Source organism: Chiroxiphia lanceolata, chromosome 1 (genome assembly GCF_009829145.1).
Source record: "Chiroxiphia lanceolata isolate bChiLan1 chromosome 1, bChiLan1.pri, whole genome shotgun sequence".
Lineage (NCBI taxonomy): Eukaryota > Metazoa > Chordata > Aves > Passeriformes > Pipridae > Chiroxiphia > Chiroxiphia lanceolata.
This window is the reverse complement of record NC_045637.1, coordinates 44,273,773-44,287,744: the sequence shown is the minus strand read 5'-3', so window position 1 is coordinate 44,287,744 and position 13,972 is coordinate 44,273,773. Positions and strand designations below refer to the sequence as shown.

At 36.8% G+C, this 13,972-nt stretch overlaps 1 protein-coding gene across 1 annotated transcript in view; it reads right to left on the bottom strand.

The window, feature by feature from the left end:
• NOL4 (nucleolar protein 4) overlaps nt 1-13,972 on the bottom strand; it is a 187,008-nt gene that overhangs the window by 69,243 nt on the left and 103,793 nt on the right. Inside the window, 1 exon segment of the mRNA XM_032704663.1 lies at nt 10,115-10,398. Within this exon segment, the coding sequence (XP_032560554.1) occupies nt 10,115-10,398 (284 nt within the window).

Sequence of the window (13,972 nt, the reverse complement as noted above, 5' to 3'; positions counted from 1 at the left end):
GCTGGTAAGTAATACTATTATCTACATCTACTATTTTGTTCCTTAAAAAACCAAAATTTCAGATAGATCTTCCTAGGAGCCTTTGGAAGCAAATGGAGAACAGAGAATTACCAGAAAAAGATGAAGCAGGAAAAGGATTAAAAGGCTAGCAACAAAAGAAAGATGATAGAGAACAAAATAGTTAAATAGTTTTAAAGTTGAATTCTACTTCTCTTTCCCTCTTTTCTCTATTAAAAAATTGACCTGCTCACTTCTCTCACATCAAATAGCAAATCCAGTTACATGAATAAGTAAGTATCCAAAAAAAGCATTCAGTGTTCTAGTGTAAGTAATTATTCCCAGTAATTGCTAGGGAGAGTACACAAAAGCACAGCTTGAAGGTGTATCAAACATTCAGCAAGACATTTGACTACTGGCATTCATTCAACAAAAAAACAAGATTAGAAAGAGAGATGTGTGTAAGACCACTAATAAAAATTATATTTATTTTAAAACCTCATCAATATGTTGTTATAAAACTCATTAAAGAAAAAAAATCCTGGACTTCTTTCCTCCCTTTCTTCTGAAGTTGACTTGGCATATGGAAAAGAATTCAATACCAGAAAGAAACAATTAGGAGTAACATTTGTGATTATCAACTTCTTGAATAACAACATAGTCTTGGAGGAGTGTAATGTGTGTACAAAGTGGTCAATTATCAAGCTATTTATCACAGATTAGTTTTGAGGATCAGCTCTTCAACCTCTGCATCTGAAAAATAAAAAAAAATGACAGTTCATTAAAACTGTAAATAACATCAAGACTAAACACAATCACAGTAGGTAGCAATTATTGCTACCCCATTATATTTTGCTCAATTTACCATCAAATAGTATTTAATCTTCCAAGAGCAAGATTTCTTCTCAGTCTTTTTCTAGTTCACAGAGGAGCTGTGTATTTGATAACAGAAGGAGAAGAAAAAGCTGCAGCAAGTCATTTGACATGGTAGGACTTCAACACAAATTTAATTTCCTTCCTAATGAGAAAAAAAAAAGGCACAACTAAACAAAACACAAAAGCTTGATTTAGGGACTGCAACAAGGCTCAGCCTTGAAGCTGCCTGTCAGGAACAAATCTAGGTTGAAGCAGACAGGAATTTGCCTGAGTGGTACAGACATAGGTTCCCAGGCTGATGAATTATAAAACATTCTTAGCTGTAAATGGGGAGGGAAGTAGTAATTTCATACCTTACCTCACTGACTTCAGAGGTCCTTGATAGCTTTGTCTCTTGTCTGAACCGACGTCCAGCCACTAAAACCAAGTTGGACAAAGTCCTGCATCCCTTCCACGTACAAATGCTTCTTTTTCAATATGAGGGACCAAAGACTCCAAACGTGAGTGTAAATGAGGATAGACAGGTGGATCTATAAGTAACACATATGCAATCTGGAATCAACAGCACCACTGTCTGATATTTGACCACCTTGCACTTTTTCCTTTAAAAAAAACTTCTGAGAGCATTTATAAAAGGTCAAATTAAAACTTATTCTCTTTCACTACATTAGCTAGGATCTCATACACATGTTGAGCCAGATTGTATTCTCCATTACAGATATGTAAATCTAGAGTAGCAACATCAACATCATTTTAATTGATCTGGAGTTACATCATTGGAATGGATACCCCACAGGAAACCAATTTCACTTTCAAGAGCTTTCATTGAACATGAAAACCTGCTACTAAATGTACTTCCAATGGGAAGAATTAGACATAAAACTGTTATAACAGACAAAGGACTTCGATGAATGTCACTATTAGAGAATGCTACAGCATCCATATTTCCTGGCAAACACAGCAATGATTTTTTTCATGCATCTGTAGTTGTCTCTCTTCAAAATAATGTTCTATTTAGCCATTTATCAGAAGATTCACATCTGGAAAACACAGTGCTCTATAAAACCATAGTGCTTACACTTAAACAGTGCTTATTAAACCCTTAAACTAATATCAATTTTGGTTTTGGTACCAAAAAGCTTCTCAGTGGCTTATAGCAACTACCTTACAAAAGCAGCAAAAAACAAGAAAGACTTTTTTTCTTCATAGAACCACACTGCTTTCTCCAAACAACAAATAAACTGAATTTTGGAAACTGAAAATTGTGATTTTCTCAGCTTTCTCATTTTCTAGAAGTAGGAAAGAGTAAAATCAAGGTGTCTGATAAAGTGGTAAAGCTAAAGGACTCACTCTTTACAATAGGAGCAACCTATAAAAATCCTATGTATGAAGTAGGGTTTCATAGGGAAAGAGAAAATACCCTAGTTTGTAGGTAAGTGGGTAGAAAAAAATTAGGTCACAAAACTGCTTGCACCCACTTTTTGTTCTCCTTTTATTAATGTTCTCCATGTGTAGGAGAATAGGCCTGCTTCCTTTTATTGTGGTATATCTATCACCCAAGAAGTTATGAAAAACAGTGTCATGGCTGTTACCTCTGCACAAACCTGAGTATAGTGGAGAAGATGCATACTTCAACACAACATTTGAGCCTGTCTTCACACACCAAAGATGTGAGATACAAGCTAAAAGATGTTGTAGCTTTGTATCACCTACATATGATGGTGACAAGAGTTGGATTTCACCCTCACTTTAATTCTTCTATAATTTTTACTTTTAATCCTCAGTACAGACCGTTTCCAAAGATTTAGTGTAGAGCAGCAACGATGGATCCATCAGGTAACAACAATTAAGTCACAGCTGGAAGATGCCACCATTCTCTCCTCAGTGCTATGGCTGTAATGCTGAGAGCAGACTGGACCCTTGGAGCTGCAGACTCAGTCTGTGCTGGTATCTTGTTGCTCCACAGAATGTGTATAATGCTGACTTTGCATTCTGCCCCACCACCCCGTTGTTGTTTGGTCAAAATCTTGTTACTTGTTGTAACATGTCCCGCGTATACCTGTACCAGACTTTGCGTCCCTGCTCATAAGTTATTCATTAGAGTGGCAAACAGTATTTCATGCTAAGCCTTTTCCTACTCCTAACAATTAAGTCATAAAATAAAGCTGTCAAATCCCTGGACTGTAGATTTTTAAGATATTTGCATTAGCAAAACAGCAGTCAGTAAAATATAGCATTGCTTTAACAATCAATTTCTATCTGACCACGGAAATGAAATAAAATATAACAACCAACCAAAACCAAACCAAAACAAAAAAACGTAATTTCCTCTTATGCCATATCTAGGTAGTGAGATCCAACTTCAAGCAAGGGAGATGGTGAAAAGTTCTCGGGAGAGGATGAGTTGGAGTCAAAAGCTCCTTTCTGAAAGGTTTAACTTTCAATTCAGATTCATTATTTAAACTTGGGCATTTAGCAAAATAAACTAGATGGGCAAAAGGCTATTTGTACAAAAAAGCCAACATGCAGCATTTAATGGCATCCTCAAAAGGACAAGATCCTTCTATCTTACTCTTTCCACCTTCCTTCCTGCTTAGAGCTAGCTAGATCATATAAGCACCATATGACAATGCTCCCATTCAGATGAAACCTATCTATTCCACTTGACTATAAATAATCAATGACCATGAAAGAAAAAATGTTTGAATTATAAAAAAAAAAAATAAAACAAATAAATAAATAGATAAACAAACCAACACCTCCAACACTGTTCTTCAACATGCCAAATTCCCAAAGCCTGCATTTTATCTCTCTCTTCAAGTAGGTGCACACTTGTTTCACATTTCATTAAGAAAACATTTAAATAAATTACTTCCTAAGTTGCTCAATAAGCTACTAACTGTCTCCATAAAAGCCCACTGTAACTCCTGAGGACTCCATTTGTTTTAGAAAAAGCCAAAAGCTCCCTTATATTCTGACCATCACCACTTCCCCAAGGACACCTGCAGACAGAAATACAGGCTAGACAGATAGCAACTCCACATGTCTCAGAAACACTTCAGATGTGATGATCTTCACTGCATATAAGGAATGATCTTCCACTTTTTACTAAGACACAATCATATCTTTTAGAGAGAGAGAGAAAGAAACACACAGAAACTCTACCTTACTCCTCAGAGATGGCGTCCATCTGTGGCTAAATTCATGTACACTTTTGGAAACCAGGTTCATGATGCACCAGCATATGACAACAGGCTTACCTGTATATTTATATATTTAGGTAAGGCTGCTGGGACGGTTGGGCCTGGTTTCCTTTAGTAATGATGATCTCCAGCAGAGCAGATATTACAAGATTCTACAGCTGCACTAACCACTGAAGATGACTAAAGTTTTTACTAGAGTATCATGAAGGAACTTCAAATGACTCTTCACCCAGGACCTCACATATGCTCTGGCTTTCAGATCCCATGCAAGGTTACAGCCTTTAAATACCTTCTTAGAACCTGTCTTAAAAGCGGACAGTGTGCCAGGCTAACCTGCCACACTGTAGATACATCTGTTACAACACTGGTTTGAAGCTGCAATTGTTGGAAGCAAACAGCCCCTGGCAGTGGCCCATGACAGTAATACTGTTCTTTACATCAGGCAGAAGAAACACTTCAAAAGTCCAGCATTAAAGGAAGGATAGAAAGATTTTCCTTTTACACTACATGAAAGCTCTGCCTTGTTGTGAACAACTGTAACTATAATGGCATGCACATTAGAATGCAGTATTATAATTAAAGGTCATGGTATGCAGCAATCATTATTCACTGTTCTCTTCTCTAAAACTATGACTTTCTTCTCAGATTTAGAGTAAAAATTTTTTACTTTGTGCCATTCTGCAAGTAGCCAATTACACACTTGAGCTAAGCATGATGCATATTAACTCAGCCTTAGTTCCTCTGAGTCCCTTCAGAGCAACTCCAGCTGTCCAACTTTTCTATCAGAATTTTTTTCTGGTAGAAAGAAATAAAACCAACTGTTTGCAATTAGTAGGTATCCAGACAAAATGGGCACATGTGTGTAGTCCTTGTTACCTTATTTTAATGCATCTCCTAGGCATTTATGATCAGCAGCATGTGTTTCTATCTGGGAAATTCCAAAGAGAAGTTGTTGCATAATAGGAGCATCCCTTGCAATACAGACATAATGAACTATTTATTAATCCAGGTAAAATACACGGCACAATGTAGATATGACTGCTTAGCTCAAAAGCCTGTTTTCCCATACGGTATCACAATAACCTTGTTATCCAAATGCAGAAGAGACAATATCATTTAAAAGGAGCAGGCTTGCTATATTTAATGAAATAAATAATGAGGAAGATATAAAGCTATATCATGACTTTTCAAAATAAAATATAAGGTCCAGGAAGTAGCAATAACAAAAGAAACAGCAATAAAAAAATCTCAGTGCTACAGAGACTTCATACAGAAATCCAGCAGGCTCACACATAAGTAAGCATATAATGATCAAAAATAATTTAGATATGCACTTAACTGAATTCATAGAACTGCATTTGCAGAGCATATGCTGATGAATACTTTCTAAGTCTTTTGTACTACAAAGACCCAGCCCTGTTAAGGTAAATTTAGGTATATATTTTTGCAGCTATGCAAAATTTCACAGACTTCAGTTTAGTCCTAAATGGTTGTAGAAAATTCTGCTGCTGTGAACACCTAAGTCTTACTGGAGGCTCTGTTCCCTAATATAAGCTCGATAAAAGCACATATATAAAGTGTATATACATACATATACATACTTACATATATGTATTTAACACTATGAAAACCCATGTTCATCCTTGCGCAACATTTTTTAAGTGAATGGTAAAGCATTTGCAAGTCATATTCTGAAGAGTTAAATAATATACCCTAGTAGTTTAAAAAGTTGAATTAAAATTTGTTCACAGGGTTATCTAATCCTCAGTTATTTATCCTATTCTTCTCAGGCAACCCCCCCTTGATTTATTACAAAAAAACCCCAAACCCTACATTTCTTACAAACCACTAATTACCTCCTCTGTGTACATTAGAGAGGCCTGATTTTAGAAAAATGTTAAGTATCCCTGTTTTGACATTCATGACTCTTGCAAAATAAGGCCATTACGTAGCAAAGTTCCCCTACAGCTCAAATAGGTATGGACAACATAAATATTCAAAAAGTTGAACTTCCACAAAGGAGTAACCATTTTCAAAAACATTTGACTATTAGCTGTCAAATTTACAAAGAAAATATGATAGGAAAACTACCAGTTTTATCTCAACTTCTCCTGATCATATTTCTGCAGCACATGTAAAATTATCTATCAGAACATCAGCCAAGAGATCTTCCTGGCTCCATCCCTTTGCCTCTGAGTTTCACAGAGTCCTGGCTATCCCAAAAAAGTAACATCTTGCACAGGCTAAATAGGTCATTTTAGAAGCTGGAGGAAGCATAATGTACTTCTTCATCCAATTCTAGCCCAATAATTGAAATATACTTCCCTTCTTTTAGAAACCAGATATTTTCTTCACTAACTTCTCATACAACTTTTCTCAATTCTTTGCCAAATAAAGACACCATAGGAATACTACATTATAAGAAGTGGCATATAAATTTTATATCTAGTGAATGCTGCAGATTATTTTTCTCATGAAAACATTATTAGAGGCATCATAGTTTAGGAACAGTATTCCCCAATTTAGTACTCCCACTAAAAAGACAAGGAATCACTTCCCTCCCCTCTTGAATGGGAGGCACAAAAGGCAGAGATCACAGATTGAGATAAGAACAATTACGGGAAACAGCAATGAGATAAGAAAAACGAACAGTAACAACAACAATACTAATAACAAAAGTGTACAAGGAGAGGGTGATTTACATCCAAAATGCTGACAAAGCCCAGGACAACGAAATAATAGTGGACAGTTTCCCTCTGCCCACCACACTTTCTCCACCAAAAAAGGAATGCTCTTCTTCTTGGAAGCAAGAGAGAGAGTCCCTACCCCTGGCAAAGGACATGAGATGGTATGGAATAATATTATGGTCTTGGCCACTCCCACACAGCTCCAGGCACCACCCCTTCACAGCTACTGCAAAAAATTAACCCTGTCCTTAGCCAAAACCAAGGCAAGAGGTTGCACTAAACACATTTGCTTACCCATCACTACCAGTGATGCCATTATTCAGGTCCAATCATCTCTGGTAACTGTGTGACTGAATGGCTGAGAGAGCACTGGGACAATTTCCAGGAGACTTCAAAAAACATCCCACATACTTGGTGTATTCTAGGTAAAAAGGACATGTGAGATATGGCTCCTAGTAAACAGTAGTACTCTGTTAACCTTATATGTTCTTTATTTTCTTTTCTTCTTTTGCAGAGAATCAGTCTAGGCTAGTTGTAAAATATTCTTTGACTGTTCAGTATGTAAGATACCATTTAAGGTAAAACAGTAGTAATTATTTATATGACTGTATATATATATATATATATGCATATTAAATTCTGAGATGTTGTACAGTCACATTCTATTCTAACACATTGATGGGTTTTAACCCTTACAAAAGTATTTTACAACTTGTTTTAGATTTAAAAAATAAGAGTAGCATTAATCTGTAAAACACTAAATTGGCCAAAAAATATTCTTTTACTCTATACTCAACTTACAGATCTCTGAAAATTTTTTGCTTATCCCGGGACTGTGTTCTTTCTGAAGTATTTACTCCACATTTAATAATCTTCATTGCATACCTAATAAATCATATACTTAAATGAACTGTGAACATCAACATGAGTTTCACTAGGACAAAACGGGGAGACAAATCTGCATATTCTTGGCAGTATAGAGTGGGCAGGATGACAGTGAGTGTGAAAGAATGTATTGATGTGGGGGATGATTCTGGTGTCTTAAAAGTTGTAGCATAACAAAGAATGAGATGGCTTTGATTGTCATCTCAATTCATTACAAACAGATTTTTAACACTTTTCGATACATTTTTTGCATCTTAGTTGGAACTGATTGAAATTGGAAATTCAAGCTATGTTCTTGTCTTACCTATAAATGAATTCCACATTAAGACTCCTCCTTTCTTTGCCAAGCTTATTTGTGTATTTGCAAGAGTGATGGCAGAAGCAACAACTACGTCAGGCAAAAGGGCCTCTGTGTCTGTCAATATTTGGGTGATGAGCTTCATTGGAACAATGTTCCCTGAAGCAAATGAAGATACCATCCATATTAGCCAATTTGGGACTCACTGTGCAACAGTGAAAGTACTGAGTAAATCCAGCATTGGAGTGTATACACACACTGAGACTACAGATAGTCAGAACATTTTCCACAACATGAAAATTTGTGAGAAAAAAAGTATTCCATGCAGATAGACAGTTTTCCATGAAGATTTTACGGAGAAGGTTTGGGATACATGATTTGCTAAATTGGAATGGCCACAAGAAAGATTAACGATCTCCCATTTAGTCTCCCTTTCTTCTACCCACCAAAACTCAGACACTTAAGTAACAAACACATTTCAAGTTTTTATTTTTACTCCACAGGCAATGAAGACAGAAGGTAAAATTTTAGCACAAACAAATGTTGTTCTCTAGACATCAGTCATGTACAATCCCTTTCTAGGTACGCCTAGAAAAAGTGATTTTCCGTAACACTCCTCTTTCAAAAAGATGTGCCGATTCAAAGTATATCTATGTTGTCAGGTTACTGAAAGGTAATGGCTAGCATTAATAGTACTTGGATCCACAACTAACATCCTATTATTGCTGCTGTAAAAGTGGTAAGCCAGTTGTTTACCAGATAAAAAACAGGAACTTGTCACCAGTAAGATCAGTGGCTGAATTCTATGACAGGCCATTTCTTCACCCTCCCTTACAGTAGGTCCTCATGACAAACACCTTCCTAGAAAGCAAACGAACCTAATCTATAGGATCTGTCTCTATCTACAAAATAACCACCCTTGCTTCCCCTTACCCACATAACAGAAACTAGAGAGAAAAGCCCTCAGGAAATTCCAGCTTCTTAAAGCAAACTTGTCAGTTTTAATTCAGGTTAGGTGCCTGCATAACACAACAATGAAGGAAAAAAGTCAGCTCCTTTCAGATGTTGATAATTCACGTGTAGTAATTTTCTTGGGTATAAACGCTTAACATTCATACGGATTCACTCTTGTCCTGGTTTTGGCTCAGAATGAGTTCATTTTCTTCCTAGTAGCTGGTACAATGCTATGTTTTGGATTAAATATGAGAATAATACTGATAACACACTGATGTTTTAGTTGATACTAAGCAGCGCTTACCCTAAGTCAAGGACTTTTCAGTTTCCCAGGCTCTGCCAGGGAGCAGGTGCACAAGAAGCCGAGAGGGAGCATGACCAGGACAGCTGACCCAGACTGGCCTAAGGGTTATTCCATACCATAGAGCACCAGGCCCAGCGTATAAACTGGGGGAAGCTGGCCAGAAGCCACCAATCACTGCTCAGACACTGGCTGTGGGCATCGGTCAGTGGGTGGTGAGTGATTGCTTTGTTCGTCACTTGTGTTTCTTGGATTTTATTCCTCTTTCTCATTTTGTTATCTTCTTTTTCATTACAACTATTATTAGTAGTATTATACTTTATTTTATTTCAATTATTGCACTGTTCTTATCTCAACCCATAGGTTTTACCTTTTCTCAAGTCTCCCTGCCACCCCAGCAGAGCGGGGAGGGGAGTGAGTGAGCAGCTGCAAGGTACTTAGCTGCTGGCTGGGGCTAAACCATGACAATTCTACATATACATAATACATGGGATGAGATGGCCATCTATAAATATACATACATATATGTATCTCAGTATTTATACACATATATATGTATCACATTATATACATATTTTTATATATATATATTTCAAATGGGTAAGTAGACACTTCTCGATAAATGAATTGATAAAATTCATGTCTGATGGAGAACTGCACCATTTTTTGTCTGTGTGTCAGCACAATACCCATGCCTATACATATTTATTCACCCATGTACATCCACATACACTTAATGTACATATGCATAATATATGTGTAACAGAGCATACATACCTATATATATAGCATTTAAGTAATGATCCAACAAACATTAAGTGCTTATGTGGGAATAACCTTTAGTTTGGCCTCACAAATCTTTTCCTTTTCTAAACTACACACTTCATATCTGGAGCATGTGGAAGCATCTTACCTTGCTTCCATTTTCTCTTGCCTCCCGTTCCATCTTGAGGTCAGAAATTAGGAGAGTCTTGTATTTGTTCTTTCCATTACTGCTGTGATCATCTAGTCTGTATTCTGAAGTCAGCTGAGCAGAGAGGGGACTGTCACTCAGGTTCAGAGGCTGCTCATCCTGCTCCAGATTTGTTTTGCCATTACTGTTGGTTTCTGCCATCTCCCTGCAGTGTGTTCCCCCTGAAGCATTGGAACTGTGTCCCACGGTCTCATTGCCATTAAAACTCTCTGCGGCTGAATCATCTATTAAAAAATATATATTTTCAGTCACATGCCACATCATCATCTCTGTCCAGTTCAAACATAATTTATATCTTCACAATTTTTTTCAAAATAGAATGTAAGCGGTTTATATTTACTAACAGTACATTTTTGCAAAATGTGCACACACATTTCTCCACATTTGCAAGTAAAAGCTTTAAATAAATCCATTAAATATTACTAAGTTAAGGGAAATTATCTGGGCTGACACCTTAGTATCACTGTGTACAAAAAAGATAAGTATCACAAACGATTTTTAGGCACAAAGTGACAAAATCTGCCTTAATCAATCTGTCTGTCCATATGTCTATTTCTTATTTCAGATTCTTATACCATGCTCATTACTGTAGTATTGCACATTTCCAAAATCAGCAGAGGTGCACATGGTACTCAGAGAGAATCTAGTTCTCAGGTTTTAAGTGTGCAGAACAGCACATCGCATCCATAAACATCCTCTTGCACAGCCAAAACTTGAACACATCTGATGTATTCACTGCTGGCAGTAAAGATATGCTGGAAGAGTGGACTCCAGAAACAAAGATCCTCTCTTCATTTTGTTCACGTGCCCATTCACTTAGTTCATTCATTGTGTGTTATAATATATGTAAAAATACTGATCAATAGTGAATTAGATTATAGATCTGAAAGCTACATCCAAAAATTCTGAATGTGTTGTTGTTACCCCCAAGATTTTACAGACGAATTGTATGACTAGTATGTGTCTTCACATACTTATGCGTTTGTGTATCCTGTTGTCAGCATTCGAATTTGCTCCCTGTGCTACTATTTACATCTAAGCAATCTTTTCACCAACAGGCTATGCAGGAAAACAATTCATCCTTCAGTGGGCTAAGAGGCAGCAGAATTAGGCACTCAATTTGCTTACTTCTTGTTCTTTAAAGCACCCGGTTTTTGGCAACTTACATGGTTTTGCTAATGCTGCTACACCTGCCTAGGGCTCTACAAGCCCATGCTTATTGCAGACAGTGAAGCTGGAAACAAAACTGGGGAGTTAGTAGTCAGGAATGTGTTCAGATTGAAACTGGAGATACAGGATGAGATGGATCTTAATATTTTAGCACCTTAATATACCATCTGCTTTGGGCCTTTCTAAACAACTTCCATGGAAAAGAAGTAAACACATTTATACACGTGTGGTATTTAAAAAAAAAAAACATCAGGACACGTTCTTTCATGGATGAGCTCAGAAATACTCATACTTAAACTACATGAATAATCAAACTGTTGACTCACTATCATTATTACAGTAAAAAACAACTATTCACTTCACTCAGATCAGATTTTTAAAGGGAAGAAAATACTGTATAAATGGGGAGTGATCTAATTCAATTAAATACTTAGAAAGTCATAGACAAGACATGATACATCAGTGCCTTGCTTGCTGTACTCATCCAAAACTTTTATGTCACAAAGTATACAGGACTGAGCATATATTATGACCATATTTTTTAAAATTTCTTTGTTTTTTAAACCTGAAAAAAATCTAGTTTCATAAAAATTCATAATAAGAATCATAATTTAAATGGTTTTATTTAAGTAACATTTTTGTTGTTCTATAAAATGCTTTATAATTAATGGCTGGAGAAAAAAAAGGTATGTTTTGGTATGTACCACTTTTATATGACTTCTTACAAATACAAATGTATATGCTATAAAATACATAACATTCCTAGAATAATACTTTTAAATGTGTACACCAACCAAACTTGCAACAGAGCAATACTGCTTGTGGATTTCAGCTATGCAAGTGAATAAAGTGAGCAGGATTTATCCTTGATAAACCTTCTATCATGCCCTGAGACTTATGTGTTAAAGAGCATAACCAATAAAAAAGGTTAAAATTCTAAATAGAGTTTCAGAAATAAATATGCAGTTTTACTATTCCAAAAGAGAAACTGAAATTCCAATATGGGGGGGTTATTTTTTTAAAGAAAATAGCCATATTTGCAATACATTTTAAAAGCTCTGAGATATCAGAAAAAAATCCATATTTCTTTAAGAGAAAACACTTTGATTACTGCTGATTTGTATTTAGGACTGTTAACAGATAATTGGCTTCTTGATTATCAGTTTAACAAGTGATAGTTAGTTTCAAATTAATTAAATCAATTACTGAATTGGTCACAGAGTGAGGGATGCCCTTCACTTTGAAGGGCTCAGAAAATTCCCTACTATTGGGAGTAAAGAGAGAAACAAGTGAGTAATTAGAGGATGCAAAGAACCACCTAAAAGGTGGGAGCACTGCCTACTCTGCAGTACAAAAGTCTGATCCCTAGGGAACTTCTGTGTGCTGGCACTCAAGTGTCCCGCTCATGCAGTGCAGAGGAACCACTACCAGGACACAGACAGCTAAATGGGAATGATGAGAACTGTGCTTAGAGCTAGATCCAGGAACAGCCAATTTTCAAGCACAGCTGTTAGTTTTACCTTGTAATCATAAGCAATAATTCTTTTATTTCTTTTTTTCCCCTTTATGACAAATAGTTGACAACTAAAGCTTACACGTGTGAGAAGGTTACAATGCAGAAGAAAAGAAATCTTATATTTGTTCTAAAACATGACCATTGAAAAGATTTCTATGCTGACTAAATGCAATCAAGCACTATAATACTCTGAAACAATAAAAAAGTATTTACAAGATTTTGTCTTTTCTTAGCAAAACTTAGTGACTCGATGGTAAATCTCAGTTTCTACTATACAAATACTTGTTTTTACAGTCATGTAACCTGGCTTGTTAGAAATGGGAATTGTTGTTGGGTTAATGCTAAGGAAAATGGCTACAATGGGTATGATATAAATCATGAGTTTGCCAAGTAATGAGAAATACGTATTTCCATAAAAGAGATGAAGGAAAAACAAAAAGTGGTGGAGCACTAATAGTTTCTTACAGATGTTACCAAGGTAACTAGATTACAAGGTTTAGTATATTCCTCATCCCTGGGCAGCTGTCTATTTTTGCCAAGAATAAGGCTACTTCAAAGCAAGAGTTGCTCAGGAAAAAGTCAGGAGGGTCTGGCCCAGGAGAAGAAAGACATGTTCACCCTTGGATACAGGCAGTCACAGCCCAAACACCTCCTGACTGCTGGGCTGAGATGAGGTCCACCCCCTCCCAGTGCACAGGGGGAAGCAGCCATGGACTCACTGCACGGCTCCCCTCCTGCAAGAAGCTCTTTGTCCCCACTGCCAGTCACCAGCCATGACTGCAAATGATGCCCTCATCAAATGCTGTTGCTCACTCAGGGCAGGACACATCTTTAGTAAATGTGCAGCTTTCAAGCCCTTACCCCAGGATGCTGAAAGACTGGGAACACAACTACAACTGCTTTTGTTACTTAAGACTGAAAAGGGCGAGTCTGACTGCAAAATATGTATCTGTTTCACTTCAGAAATACAGCTAGATGGGGCTTGCCTCACCTATGCAGAGATCCTCTTCCAGGGACTAAAGAGCATCACCTCTCAGAAAAATACTCCAAAAACAGACTGCTGAATCAGACAGCAGCCACCTTCTTGCTGAAGCATAGAACAGTCTCCAGGC